The 15,803-nt window shown below is 39.8% G+C and overlaps 1 protein-coding gene across 1 annotated transcript in view; it reads left to right on the top strand.

The window, feature by feature from the left end:
• Positions 1-15,803, top strand: part of MCPH1 (microcephalin 1) — a 417,602-nt gene that overhangs the window by 77,593 nt on the left and 324,206 nt on the right. The window contains exon 9 of the mRNA XM_089679549.1: positions 14,967-15,079. Coding sequence (XP_089535675.1) covers positions 14,967-15,079 — 113 coding nt within the window. The remainder of the gene's footprint in view (positions 1-14,966; positions 15,080-15,803) is intronic.

Below are 15,803 nucleotides of genomic sequence, written 5' to 3'. Positions count from 1 at the left end.
GCATGCGCGCACCTGCATTCATGCGTGTTGACGCTATGCCAGTATGAAAACAGCAGTTGCACCATGCATGTGAGGTATCACCACGAACTTCAGATCAAGGGCAGTAATTCTAACACTAGACCTCCTCTGTAAATCTAAAATGGTAGCTTGTAAAGGCTTTTAAACATTGCCTAATGATATTAAAAACGTATGCAGTTTGTCGCCATTGCAGGGGGCATGCGCAGTTTTAAAGCATGTCATGTTTGGTATCTATTTACTCGACATACCATCATCTTTTATATTGTACCAAATAATTGGCCAATATATTGTGTTTTTGTGCATTAAAAGTAAAAAAAAAGGTGTATTTTTTAAAATAAATAGCGTTTGAAAAATCGCTGCATGAGTACTATGTGCCATAAAAAATTGTAGTACCCACCATTTTATTCACTATGGTGTTTGCGTTAAAAAAATATATGTTTGGGGTTTAAATTAATTTCCTAGCATTAAAGACTGTTGTTTTTTTTTCACATGAACAAAAAGTGTCAGAAAAGGCTTGGTCTTCAGGTGGTTAGAAGAGTGAATGATGTGTGGCATAAACTTATAATGCTGGGCATAAAACACCCCCACCCCCCAAAACGACCCCTTTTTGGAAAGTAGACACCCCAAACTATTTGCTGAGAGGCATGTTGAATCAATAGAAGAATTTATTTTTTTTACCACAAGTTTTTGGAAAATGACAAACAATTTTTTTTTTATTTTTACACAAAATTGTCTCTTAACCTCCCTAGCGGTATTCCCGAGTGTAGCTCGGGGTAAAGTTTCAGTACCAAAAGCGGTAACCCCGAGCTACACTCGGGCTTACCATGCAGCGTTGCACAGCGATTCCCTACAGCGCTTACCTTGTCCTTCGCTCCCGCAATGCGTCCCCGGCCATCTCCTCCGGGCCGATGCCAGCATCTGGCTTCCGTGTTCCGGTCCCTGTGACGTCGGGACGTACGGGTGCCGGAGCCGGCGGCAAATTTGAAAATTTTTAAAAATGACTTTTTTTAAAATGATTACTTCATAGCAAAACATTCCTGTATCAAAGCATTTCACATACATTTTGTCCCTACTGCTTTGTCCTGTGCCCTGCCTGCGTTTTGACTGTTCTTTCTGCCTGGAAACTTAGAAAAGTCCACGGCGTCCAAAAAGCGTCCCTTTAGGTCAAAATCGGTTTTAGACCGGCTAGACAACAGAGATAGTAAATCAGAACTACTTGCAGAATTGAGTGATAATGATTCGTGGGGAAATTCGTCATCAGACACTGAAAACGATTTTGCGACTTTGCTCAGTGATGTGCGAACTTGGTGCTATATTTCAAATTTCTGTGTTTTTGGTTTGATTATATTATTGAATTAAATGTATTATATTATTATTTTTTATGAGTATTTATTAAGTAAGTAATTATGAAGAATTGCAGGCCTACAATACATAACACCAAATTTCCATGCAAAAAAATGGTACCGCTTTTGGTACAAAATTCCTGACATAATCATACCGCCAGGGAGGTTAAATGATGTATTGCTCACACATGCCATGGGTATATGTGGAATTACTCCCCAAAATACATTCTGCTACTTCTCCCGAGTATGAGGCTACCACATGTGAGAGATGTTTTGGCAGTCTAGCCAAGCACAGGACCCCAAAATCCAATAAGCATCTTCAGGCTTTTAAAGGGCTTTATTTCCTCATTACACTTCCTGACTACCTATGACCCCTTTTTGGAAAGTAGACACCCCAAGGAATTTGATAAGAAGCATGATAAGTATTTTTCAGATCTCATTTGTTGCCACAAGATTTTGGAAAATGAAGAAAACAAACATTTCTTTCTTTTCTTTTTTTATATTTCAAAACCTTGTGAGAAAAAATGAGATCTGCAAAATACTCACCATGCCTCTTTTTAAATTCCTTGGGGTGTCTACTTTCCAGAAAGGGGTCATTGGGGGGGGGGGGGGGGGGGGGTTGGTGCTATGCTGGCATGTTTGGGCCTTCGAAACTGTGATGGGTATTGAGGAAGTGAAAGGAAGTTATGTACCTTCAGGCTTTCAAAGTGGTCATTGGATTTCAGGCTCCTGTATGTGGCTAGGCTCCCAAAAAGTCTCACGTGTGGTATCGTCATACTTGGTAGAAGTAGCAGAATGTATTTTGGGGTGTTATTCCACATATACCCATGGCTTGTGCGAGAAATAAATCATTTAAATGACAACTCTGTGTAAAAAAAAAAAAGAAAAAAGTTTTTGTCATTTTCCAGAAACTTGTGGAAAAAAAATAAATCCTCCATGGACACAATATGCCTTTCAGCAGATAGCTAAGGGTGTCTACTTTACGAAAAGGGGTCATTTGAGGGTGTTTGTACTATCCTGGCATTTTAGCACCTCATGAAACGTGATGGGCAGTCAGAAAGTAAATGCTGTGTAAATTCCATTACCTATACCATAGTTTGTAAACGCTATAATTTTCACACAAAGCAATAAATGTACACTTACTGGGATTTTTTTTAACCAAAAACATGTAACAGAATACATTTTGGCCTAAATTTATGGCTAAATTTTAGTTTTTTTTGGAAATTTTTTATGACCAAAAGGAGAAAATATTGTTTTTTCAAAAAAAATGTTTGTTTATAGCGCCAAAAATAAAAAGTGCACAGGTGATCAAATACCACCAAAAGAAAGCTCTAATTGTGTGTATAAAAGGACATACATTTCATTTATGTACCGTATTGCATGACCATGCAATTGTCCATTATACTAGCGCAGTGCTGTATAGCAAAAAAATGGCGTAAATTGCAGTATCTATACAATAGTTTGTAGACGTTATAACTTTCACACAAAGCAATCAATATACCGTATTTTCCGGCGTATAAGACGACTTTTTGACCCTTGAAAATCTTCTCAAAAGTCGGGGGTCGTCTTATACGCCGGTATACGGCATGCTGACACCTTTTAGGGGGGCGGTGCGGTGCTGCCGCCGCCCCCCCCCTTCCAACAGAAGTGAAACTAAGTACAGGGGTGGGCAGGGGCTTCTGTTTCTTACCTGGCTCCGGTCCCACGACGATCCGGTCCGGGAAGCGCAGCTGCTCCTTCCTTCAGTTCGGCCACTGGATATTCGTGCGGCTGCTCGGCTCCGCCTCCTCACCGGTGATTGGCCGCCAGAACTGTAGCTCTGGAAAGGCACACAGGCGGCCAATCACCGGGGAGGAGGCGGAGCCGAGCGGCCCCGCGAAAATCAAGTGAAGGTAAGTGTGCCGTGCACAGGTGCTGCTGCAACCATATATGCTTGCTGCAGCAGCACCATACTGAACAGGGGTCAGCAAGTGTCAGTGGGAGGAATAGTGCCCCATCATTGGTGTCACTGATACCAATGATGGGGCATTATTCCTCCCACTGACACCGACGATGGGGCACTTTTCCTCCCCCCCACTGACACCAACGATGGGTCACTATTCCCCCCCCCCACTGACACCAACGATAGGGCACTATTCCACCCCCCACTGACACCACTGATGGGACACTATTCCTCCCACTGACACCAATGATGGGGCACTATTCCTCCCACTGACACCAATGATGGGGCACGATTCCTCACACTGACACCAATGATGGGGCACTATTCCTCCCACTGACGCCAATGATGGGGTGCTATTCCTCCCACTGACACCAATGATGGGACACTATTCCTCCCACTGACACCAATGATGGGGTGCTATTCCTGCCACTGACACCAATGACTGGGCACTATTCCTCCCACTGACACCAATGATGGGGCACTATTCCTCCCACTGACACCAATGATGGGGCACGATTCTTCCCACTGGTGTGCATTCGAAGAGGGGTAGTCTTATATGGCGAGTATAGCCCAAACACTACATTTTAACAGGAAAAGTAGGGGGTCGTCTTATACGCCCAGTCGTCTTATACGCCGGAAAATACGGTACACTTATTGGGATTTTTTTCTTTACCAAAAACATGTAGCAGAATACATAAATTTATAACCAACTTTGAGTTTGCTATATATTTTTTTTATAGCTGAAAGTAAAAAATATTGTTTTTCTTCAAAATTTTTGGTCTTTTTTTGTTTATAGCGTAAAAAATAAGCGCACAGATGGTCAAATACCACCGAAAGAAAGCTCTATTTGTGTGAAAAAAAGGATGTAAATTTCGTTTGGGTGCAGCATTTCATGACCGTGCAATTTTCAGTTGAATTAGTGCAGCGCCAAGTAGCAAAAAGAGGCCTGGTAAGGAAGGAGTGTAAATCCTCTGGATGGCAAGTGGTTAAAAGAGAAGTAGGGCTCCCCCCCCCATTTATGCTTACCTGCTTACCTAGGTGGATGCAGCATTGATCCCCTGTCACCTCTAAGAGTGAGAACTCTGTGATCACGTGACCGCTGATCGCCGAGTTCTCCTCTCTGCTCTATCAGTCACTGCTTTTCGCTCTGCCCCCCCAGCGCTCACTGGAGTGCCGGGCTGTGGAGGGGGAGGGAGCAGCTGGCTTTCAGCAGCTCACTGACAAGCTGAGGCAGGTGCCACTCCAGACTCAAGTTGACCCCAACTTTAAAGTTGGGATATCATCCCAGCCTGGACCAGCTGAGTGGCATCCTCTGACAGCAGGCTTCAAAAACAGGTCACAGGAGTGCAGGGCGAATTGCACTCCTATGATGCACAGGAGAAGTACAGCCAAAAGAGCCTTGACTGTACTTCTCCTTTAAGTAATTTGCATATCACTGCTCCACAGTCTCTTTGGTATGTTTCATTTTAACTTGAATTTTATTCTTGAATTTACTTTTTTTTTTTCAGTCGTGTTGCAGTATGTATCTTAACAGAAAAATAGGACTTTTTAGCACAAAGAACTAAAGAGCAAACACAAGACTTTTATTGATTCATATTAAAAGCCAAAGTAGCGAGGCAGCATTCTCCAATGTAGACATGCAGAGATGTACAGCACAGTGGGATAGTCATGTCATGGTCTTTTCATCCTGAGGCTCTTAATAACAGACTTGGATGCATCTTTTCTTTTGCTAGTTCTAATCTGGATCAATAAAACATTTTTTTTTCTGCACTTTACTTTGTTGTGCTAAGAAGCTTTATTTTCTCACATGGAGTACAGAGGTACACAAAAATTGTCTTACTTTCTCTTGGCGGGATCTAGTTTTTTTATGATAGTACCATTTATGTGGGAGGATGAGTAAATGTATGCAGGAAGGGACGCTTGATGGGGCCATAACCTTGGAAAACTACAGGGAAGATACATTGTGCTATCTTTTCTTTTAAATAAATAATTGTGTGTGTGTGTATATATGTATGTATGTATATATATATATATGTGTATATATGTATGTATGTGTATGTGTATATATGTATGTATGTGTATGTGTATGTATGTGTATGTGTATATATGTATGTATGTGTATGTGTATATATGTATGTATGTGTATATATGTATGTATGTGTATGTGTATATATGTATGTATGTGTATATGTATATATGTATGTATGTGTATATGTATATATGTATGTATATATGTATGTATGTGTATGTGTATATATGTATGTATGTGTATATGTATATATGTATGTATGTGTATATGTATGTGTGTATATATATATATATATATATATATATATATATAGAGAACAAATTTCAAGGAGTGGAAACTGCATTTATTTTTCAACTTACTCCCTTTGTTACATTTATACACACATCCTAATGTTTAATGTCTGGAAAACTTTAGCATAGAAAGACTTGTTAGTGCACCTGAACCATCCTAGTTCAGCCTGCTTTACTTCATCAGTGCTGAAATACTGACCTCTGAGGCTCTCTTTTAGGGGTCCAGACAGGTGGAAAGCACTCGCAGCAAGGTCTGGGCTGTAAGGGGAATGTGGCAATGCCTCCCAACCAAGTTGCTGTAATGTGCACATGTGCAGTGAGCAGTATGAGCTTGTGCATTTTCAGGTTTCATCACATCTAATCATACAATCATTCATACAATGTTTGTGAATTATTGTGTTTACCGTTCCCACAGAAAGAGTCGTCTCTTGTGCAGTTTTCACAACAGGCTATGCGTCGATTTATCCAGGATCAGGCGTTCTATGCACTGATTGTTCACAGGAATGACTGCGTGGGCTGGGAACCACCACGGCTGGGATCATCACTGATGGACACACGGCCATCTTTGAAACTTTTACACCATTCGAACGTCTTACTGCGGCTGAGCGTCTCACTGCCTTACTGTGCTTGAAGTCTTCTGTAGATATCAGTGGAATTTATGCCTTTGTTCACAAGAAACTTCATCACCACATGCTGTTCTATGCCCACAGTAACACTGTTGTCTGCCATCTTGATTAACGGTCTCTGGACTGGCCTGTGACATGTGAGCTGCCCATCAATAGCTTACTACTTACTGCCCGTTGTACTGCTACGCTAACATCTCTTTTTTTATACCCGTAAAATCCCGACTTGACTTGAACGCCCCTCGTGTGTATGTACAGTTGTGTTCAAAATAATAGCAGTCAGACATCACTAACCTGATCAATCACTGTTTTTGGTAGAAATATTTCTACATGGCAAATAATTTACTAGCAGGTGTAGTAGAGTAATAGAAATCCAACAGACCCAACAGTCATGACATGCATGCTGCTGATTCTGTGTAATTGAATCACTAATTGAAAGGGGCATGTTCAAAATAATAGCAGTGTGGAGTTCTATTAGTGAGGTCATTCATTCTTTGAAAAACAGGTGGTAATTATTGCCCTTATTTGAGGAAGGAAGGCAGCAAATGTTGTAGATGCTGGTTACAGTGCATTTCTCTCTGAAATTCTGAGGAAAATGGGTCGTTCCAGACATTGTTCAGAAGAACAGCGTACCTTGATTAAAAAGTTGATTGGAGAGGGGAAAACATATAAAGAAGTGCCGAAAATGATAGGCTGCTCAGCTAAAATCGCAAATGCTTTAAAATGGCAACCAAAACCTGAAAGACGTGAAAGAAAGTGAAAAACTACCATTCGAATGGATAGAAGAATAGCCAAAATGGCAAGGACTCAGCCAACAATCAGCTCCTGGAAGATCAAAGAAGGTGTAAAGTTACCTGTGAGTACTGTTACAATTAGAAGACGCCTATGTGAAGCCAAGCTATCTGCAAGAAGCCCCCGCAAAGTCCCACTGTTGAAAAAAAGATGTGCTGAAGAGGTTACAATTTGCCAAAGAGCACATTGACTGGCCTAAAGAGAAATGGTGCAACGTTTTATGGACTGATGAAAGTAAGATTGTTGTTTTTGGGTCTAGTGGTCGGAGGCAGTTGGTTAGACGACCCCAAACACTGAATTTAAGCCACAGTACACTGTGAAGACAGTGAAGCATGGTTGTGCAAGCATCATGATATGGGGATGTTTCTCATACTACGGTGTTGGGCCTATTGATCGCATACCGGGGATCATGGATCAGTTTGAATACATCAGAATACTTGAAGAGGTCATGTTGCCTTATGCTGAAGAGGAAATGCCCTTAAAATGGGTGTTCCAACAAGACAACGACCCCAAACACACCAGTAAACGTGCAACATCTTGGTTCCAGACCAACAAGATTGACGTTATGGAGTGGCCAGCCCAATCCCCGGATCTTAATCCAATAGAAAACTTGTGGGGTGACATCAAAAATGCAGTTTCTGAGGCAAAACCAAGAAATAAAGAATACAAACATTGCTATTTTTTTTGAACAGTCTAATATTCACTTTTCTTCAATTTTTTTAGAGGAACACCACAAATTTGATATATTTTTCTTCGTGTTTTGATTTGGAATAGAATGTGTAGTGTTCCCAATGCATTTGTGTGTATGGAAATAAAAGCTATTAGAAGGATTTTGAGCTTTATTCACTTTTTTCAACACACTATTATTTTGCACACAACTGTGTGTGTGTGTGTGTATATACAATTTGTTTTTATACAAGTACAAGAAATTGATTATCCCTCCTGTGTATTGTAAATGTTGCTATATCCACCAAAGTGTATATATTCAGCATTTAGGCATGTAAACCATCACTTAGGTAACCAACCTGACACAAACCACCCTATTGGTAAATAGCACATTAAAGCGCTAGTAAACCGCCACAAAAATTAAAAATAAATTGGGCCCCTGCAGGTTTAAGTCATAATGTACTAGTATGAATTTCATACTACCACATTTCTGACAGATTTACCTGGACATTGAGCCCTCCAGCACAGTGCTGTCACAGCTTCCGGGGGCATCCAGCATCCCCCGATTTTCTTCCAGGTTTGCGAACTCCAGCTGTATGAAGGGCTGGAGCCCCAATGATGTCATTCCTGCACGCATGCTGTGTGAATATCTTTTAAACAGTGCAAGTTTAGGAGATATTCACTGTAGCTACAGGGAAGTCTTATTATAAGCTTACCCGTAGGTGCAAGTTAAAAAGTGAACTTTAATTCCACTGTAATGTGTAAGTATTTGAATCAGGCTATAAAGGCTTACTATGTGGCAGCATATGTTTCCTCTGCTGGGATGTAAGCTCCGATTTTACTAACTATACCCTTGTTGCTTATTCTTTTGAAGATTTAGGCTTAATTCGCATATCAGTTTAACTGCAGCCTGGAATGGCTGCCGGTAAGTATCAGTAGATTCTTGCCACTGGTTGTAAATACTGCTTGCCCACAGCAATGGCTGTTGGCAGCTGTCAGATTTGTATGAATCTATGGCTTGTGCCACTGCTGTTTTCATGTAGGTCTAAGTGCTTACATATGGATAGTGCCTTCGAATGACCCTGAATGTAGCTAGTGTTTGTCCAGGATCGGTGTTGCTGACGAGTCTTGGTTGCACATAAACTGGCTGCAGGTAGTTGTCCAGTTTGTCTGTACTGCCTAACACTTGGAGTTAAGAATATCTCCTGGCAAACACCAGCACAAGTGATTACCATACTTCAACTAGTGTGCATCTACAGTAGGTGTCATATGCCATCTGCTATATAAATGAGGACCCGGAAGGATTGCAAATACTTGATTACCGTCATCTGACATATGTTTGAATATGGTCCATGAGAAAATACTGCTTACTTTGATAATGAAGTTACTAGGTGGACCAGGCTGCTGTTTAAGGAAAAAACAGGCTTTATTCAATCCATATAGAAAAAAAGCATAAAAGAGCATTACGATACCTACACACCAAACATGAATTTTAAAAAAGACAACTTTGTCTTGTCAACACGAAGGACAAAGAACTATAGATTTACATTAAAACATTTCATAAAGCTTTCCATGAAGCTGAAGCTTGCAAGGCATGGTACAAACCACAACTCACTATCAACGTAATATACATAATAATTAAAAACACCACCTAGGACCAACACATAGCAAATGCCCTTTCACCTGGTAAGACCCCTTATCTTCCACATTTGTTAAAGCTAACTCACCTGAGCAAATAAGTAGCTCTCAGTGGCTCTGGATAGTGTAAGCTGGTCATACCGCAATGCAACGTGTGCTGGCTGACACTGCAGACTTCGTGATGACATCAGCTGCCGTCTCCGTGATGATGTCGGCTACATCAACGATGTGATGACATATCCTCCTACATGTTTTGCCCAGTTAGCTTGGGCTTCTTCAGGGTTCCCCGTTGTTGATGTAGCTGATGTCATCATGGAGACGGTGGTGTCAGCCAGAACACGTTCCATTGTGGTCTGACCAGCTTATACCATCCATAGCCACTGAGGGCTACACATCAGCATGCATCTCTGAGACCCCTCCAAGAGCAAGAAGCTATTGCGGATGCCCTCATGTGGAGAGGTGAAGACGCTGTAAGTCTAGAATGGGCCAATGGCTTTTGTGGATGCTGTCATGTGGGATGGGTGAGCCTAGGTGTATGACACTAGCAGGTCTACATGTATAATCAACTAGCTATTTGAACTTTTCCCACTGTGAGCTTATGATGTGGAAGATTAGCTGTACCTCAGTGATGGTCCTACTGATGTATCAGTGCTGACCAGACTGAACTGTGCTGAAGAATTCATACACAGCCACATTGCAGTTCCTTACCGGACCCATGTACATGCCCACGCCTGGAAGTAGGACTACCAGCTTAGCACAGATATTTCTGGATAGCCTAGTACTGACTCTCTGATATGGGCTGAATGCCCTACAGGATTACTTACCCTCAAGTAAAGTTTGGGCCTATGGTCCTGTGTGTGGTAGTAAGGGAGTGTTTATGCTTCCCACAGTATGTTTTATATGGGAATAAAGAACTGTACCGGGACACAGTCTGTGATTGCTTAATTTTTGATTTTGTATCATTTGTGAAGAATTACCTAGTGAAGGTTTATATTAGGTTAGTGGCTATTGGCAGTCCTTTAATGCAGGTTGTGGGGGTATATATATTTTAGAATCAAAGTTTAGCAGTGAAAGTAAAAGAAAATCCCATATTTTGGGTTGATATCAGAAAACTGATAGAGGGGAAATTTTCCAGTGGGGACATTAGTTCTGGTGACCCTTGTGACAATCAGAAAATCCCTCACTTCTTGTCCTTCACGGGAGCGAAGGACAAGGTAAGTGCAGAAGAGATCCCGGAGCAACGCTGCATGGTATTCCCGAGTGTAGCTCGGGAATACCGCCAGAGAGGTTAATGGATTCCTGTGTCCTGTACTGTACTCCAAGATATGCAATTTACAGGTATATCAAAATTCCACTTTTTGTGAAAAAAGGCCATTTCAATTGTTTGTTATACAGTACTTTCGCAAACAAAATGTCATCCAGTTAGTTTACATCTTCTTTACCATCACTGGTAAAGTGGTGTTTTTGAATAAGTTCCTTTTTGTCTTGGAAGGATTTTGAATCCTCTACTTTTATACAAAATTCAAATCCTAACTTCTGTCCAAACAATTATTATGCCAGTAAGCCCCATTTGTTGTCATTCAACTGCCAGAACCTAAATATGGCCATACACCAATAAAGGTTATGAAAAATAGATTGTCAGGGCACTCAAACTTCCCATTACGAAGTGAACTAATTTTGTTTGAAAGCCCTTTGAATTTTGTGCAGATCCACTAATACTGCTGTGGCTAATTAAGCACAGATCGTGCTACTGTAGCCAGGAAATTACAGCTCTGAATGTTGAAGTGACAAAATCCCTGTCATGCTTAGCATCCTGAATGTATTTTCTATAGACCTGGTCTTCCTGTAGGGACAGGAGAGCATGTGAACCACCTTGGGCAGCACGAGCTGGGGGATGTGATCTGTAAAAGTGATCTGGGCAATAGCAGGATCACCCAAACCACTTTCACCTGAAAGCCAAAAGTCTACTAAAAAAGCAATATCAAGATCACGGCTGCAGTATCCACTGTGAGCTTGATTTAATCCTGTAACTACCTGCAGTGGTAATTTCATTGACAAAAGTATTTTCGTTTTTGTTAACTGCATGTTTTCAGTAACGAAAACTAAATGAAAATAAAATTAGAATTTAGTCAATTGACAAAAACTATGAAAATAGTTTCCAATTTTCAGTTAGTCGACTAAAACCTCCAGTATATTTTAGTCGACTAAAATTTAATGGACTTATTTAAATTGTAATGCATTATTTAAGCATTTTTCTGGAATTGTCAAACTCATTATGTACTCCTGGAGTAAAAATATTACATTTTTTTTATGGTATTAAGGTTTGAACATTACAGATACAGATTTAGCCATTGTGGTGTGTAAAAAAAACAAAACAAAAAAAAGAACTGTAAACTCTGTTAGCTGTAATGCCAGGTTTCAAGTGGGGGTGGGGAAGTAAAAAGGAGTGAGGGAGTTCACAGGGCAGGGTGTATAATACTTTGGGGATGGGGAGGGAACCTGCAAGTGGAGATGAGGAGGAAAATGGGAGTGAGTGAGTGAGTGAGTGCATAGGGCAGAGAACTACCTTGCTTGGAGGGGAACACTCATCATATCACATCCAGACAGACGCGAATCCGACAGAGGAGTTCCTCTTCTGTGGTTTGCAGGGCATTGTTTCAGAACTCCTAGGCAGCAGGCAGAGGGAGCCAGTCTGTCTCAGCCAGTACAGCTTGATAATAAAGTACTGAAGATTTTAGTAGACTAAAACTAAAACACATCAGATTACGAAAATACAACTAAAACTAAAATGGCATTTATGACAAAACCTAAATCATAATTTGACATCAAAATTAACAGTGACTACCAGGAGATTTGTACTCATACCTTGGTATTGAAGGAATCATAAACTTGAATAAAAACACAAGGTAAAATTTAATTTCCGTTATTTCTTAAACAAAATGTCATTTATGACTAAACCTAAATCATAATTTGACATCAAAATTAACAGTGACTACCAGGACATTTGTACTCGTACCTTGGTATTCAAGGAATCATAAACTTGAATAAAAACACAAGGTAAAATTTAATTTCAGTTATTTCTTAAACAAAATGGCATTTATGAATAAACCTAAATCATAATTTGATGTCAAAATTAACAGTGACTACTAGGACATTAGTACTTGTACCTTGATATTCAAGGGATCATAAACATGATATACTTGAATAAAACACAAGGTAAACTTTAATTTCAATTATTTCTTTAACAAAAATATTAATAAATGTAACTGTGGCCTCAAAAGCTGGCGGTATTGCCCTCTTTGCCAGTCCATAGCACATTGTTCCAGAAGACCTTACCTTTGCCTTTGTTAATTGGAAACTGTAATCTCATTCTAATGTTCTATTTGGACCATCTGCACAAAAAGTCACCTTCCATGCAGCTGTCGTAGAAAAATCTCTGAGTGTAGATGCACGCATTTTGATACCAGCTATTGCAAGCGTTACCAGCAAGTCCTATGATAAAATTTTATGTTTCTTGGAGTCAAATTTTTAGCATAAGTCAGCTCTTAGACTGAATTTATTGCCCTGACCTGTCCAAATTAGCAGTTGTTTAACCACTTGCCTACCAGGCACTTATACCCCTTTCCTGCCCAGGCCAATTTTCAGCTTTCAATGCTGTCACACTTTGAATGACAATTGCGCGGTCATGAAACCCTGCATCATTTTTTTCACACAAATCGCTTTCTTTTGGTGGTATTTAATCGCCACTGGGTGTTTTTATTTTTTGCGCTATAAACAAGAAAAGAGTAAAAAATTAAAAAAATAAAAGTTTTTCTTTGTTTCTGTTATAAAATTTAGCAAACGGGTAATTTTTCTCCTTCACTGATGTGCATTGATGAGGTGGCACTGATGAGGTGGCGTGGATAGGCAGCACTGATAGGCAGCGCTAATGATGGGTGGCACTGATGGGGTGCACTGGTGGGTGGCACTGCTGGGCCCAGGTGGGTGGCACTGATCATCAGTGTTGATCTGTTTTCTGACAATTGCCAGTTATCAGAAGTACTTTCCTCACACTGTGCCAGCGTGCGGAAAGTGCAGCTGATAACTGCATTTACCCTGATCTGCTGTGTCATTGGACACATGGTAAAATGCCGCTGTGATTGGCCTTTTACCACATCACATGATAAGCTGTGTCCGTAGGACATAGCAATCATGGAGATCACTGGGGGTGCGCGGGAGGGCATGTTCTGGGAGGACATCATGTTACGCCCTCCCAGAACTAGACAACCGCGATGTAGCCGTCATTCGGCTATAGCACTGTTGCCAAGTGGTTAAAATCTATGCCACTTGTATAATATTTTCTTTACAATATAATGATTTGTTTAAATTATTTATTTATTTTAATTAAAAAAAATTAAATCCCTTGCTAAATTCATAGGCAATCACAATCTTTTTTTTGTCAGGGCCTCAAAAGAGAGCTCTTTTGATCTTGGCGTGATGACACCCCACACACATTTAATACAAAAAAAAACACCAGTCTTTAGATATCCGAAGTTTGAAAAACACAGACCCCAACAGTTTTGATCACTGGTATCTAATTTGGAATGTCTGTTTTCAATTTTGTGGATTTGAAGTTGTGATAAATGTATAAGTGTACTTATTTTTTCCACGTGACAAATCTGTTAAATTTGGTTTTTGAGGTAATGATGTTGTGCCAGCAATTTACTAAGTGCTGACCTCAAAGAGCTTACCAGTCTAAGGCTAACTCATAATCATAAAAACACATACTAGGACCAAATTAGACAGGAGCCAATTAACTTACCAGCATGTCTTTGAAGTGTGGGAGGAAACCCACGCAGGCATAGATAGAACAAGAATATTCCAGGGAGCTAGTGTAGTGGTTGGGATTTGCACTGATGACTCTAGGCAGAGGTGCTAACCACTAAGCCTCTGTGCTGCCAAAATTATGATAATAAATGCACCATGTCAATTTTATGGATAATTTGTTCAAATAAATTGCCTTCATCGTTAGGCGCTGTTGAATGAAGATTTAATGTTTGACTGTTTTACCTTAGGAAGTACTTACTTTTTCAATTGACTGTAATTTTATCAGTTGTATTCCAGCCATCCATCATTTTTTACCAGAACAGTTTAGGTTTTGTACTTCTACTTCCTTGCCAACAATGATACAGCAACAATTACAGAGAGAACAGAACAATGGTTACAACTTGCTATATATGCATGACATGGACCAATAGCTGATGAGGAGCTGAGCGAAGCTCTCCTGTTCATTTGATAGGTCAATGTTGGATAAAACCAGAAAAATTTTGTTTTCTTTCTAGTCAGTTTCTCGTGTTTTCTTTGCTCATTAGTAACTTTATAATGGAAATATCAGAAGGTAAAGTAAAAATTGATCTTCGACCCTGGGGCTACCCCCTTTAATGCCTAAATGTTTTTCTTTCTCTGAAACTCTGGCACGCTTGCTCATGAACCCCAAGGCTGTGTGACATTTGTACATGTATTTTTCATTGAGCTTATGCATGATGGGTACAAGTGATTTCCATGTCCATTTTCCCAAGTAGTGTGTGTTCCCAAAATCTGTACTTTTACATCACTAATTAGATGTTTCATTTAATTGATTTTTAGACACAGAAAGTAGAACTTCAGGCTCTGATGCAATAGCGGATCTGTCTAAAATGTTTAATGAACAAAGAAATAAATGCACCGTGGAATCAAGGAAAACCGAGAAAAGCAGAAAGGTCAGTTGAACTGTAAATTACTTTGATTGGTCCTTTTTTAGTGTTTTGCTCAGCAGTGGATTTTTGAATGTGTAGCACAAATCTGTATTGATTTGCTAAAGTACTGAAGCAGTTGAATATGTCGTTAATGCCTACAGCTTATTGACTTGTCTCCTCTGAACAGCAGTGACAGAACTGTGAGCATAATTTGTACATTGTACGGGAACAGAGGTGAAAAGCATAAAAAAATATATATTTTTATTACATTCATATTCCATTTACTCTATATGCACTGAAAGATTTGGTATTCTGTAACTACTTTTAAGTGCAAGTTTCTTACTATACCATCTCTGATCTGGGAAACAAACCAAGTGCAAACCTCCGAAATTCCTTGTAAAATTTTAAATTCCTTAAGTTACAACTATATATTGGATTTTACCATTTATTAAAATGTGAGCTGTGATAACAAGCTGTTATTTTATGTAGTGCTTACAGATATGAGAAAAAAATTCTATATAGGATGCAGTTGGCTAAAATTAATTCTAAACTGCTGCTCTGAAGACATGAACTTGACAAGCTAGTAGCTAGTGACATTTACCCTTTGTTTTCATTCTAACATTTTATTTATCTAGTCTAACATCAAGATTAGAGTGCCCCTATAAAAATGATAAATGTAGGCATTTCAGACTTAGCAGATGAAGACAAATGGAAAATGAAGAGGATACTTTTGGTGAAAACTGCATGT

This window comes from Staurois parvus, unplaced genomic scaffold (assembly GCF_062004578.1).
Source record: "Staurois parvus isolate SC_StPar_1 unplaced genomic scaffold, SC_StPar_1.0 ptg000226l, whole genome shotgun sequence".
Lineage (NCBI taxonomy): Eukaryota > Metazoa > Chordata > Amphibia > Anura > Ranidae > Staurois > Staurois parvus.
Note: the sequence above shows the minus strand (reverse complement) of the source record. Positions and strands in the feature narration are given on the sequence as shown.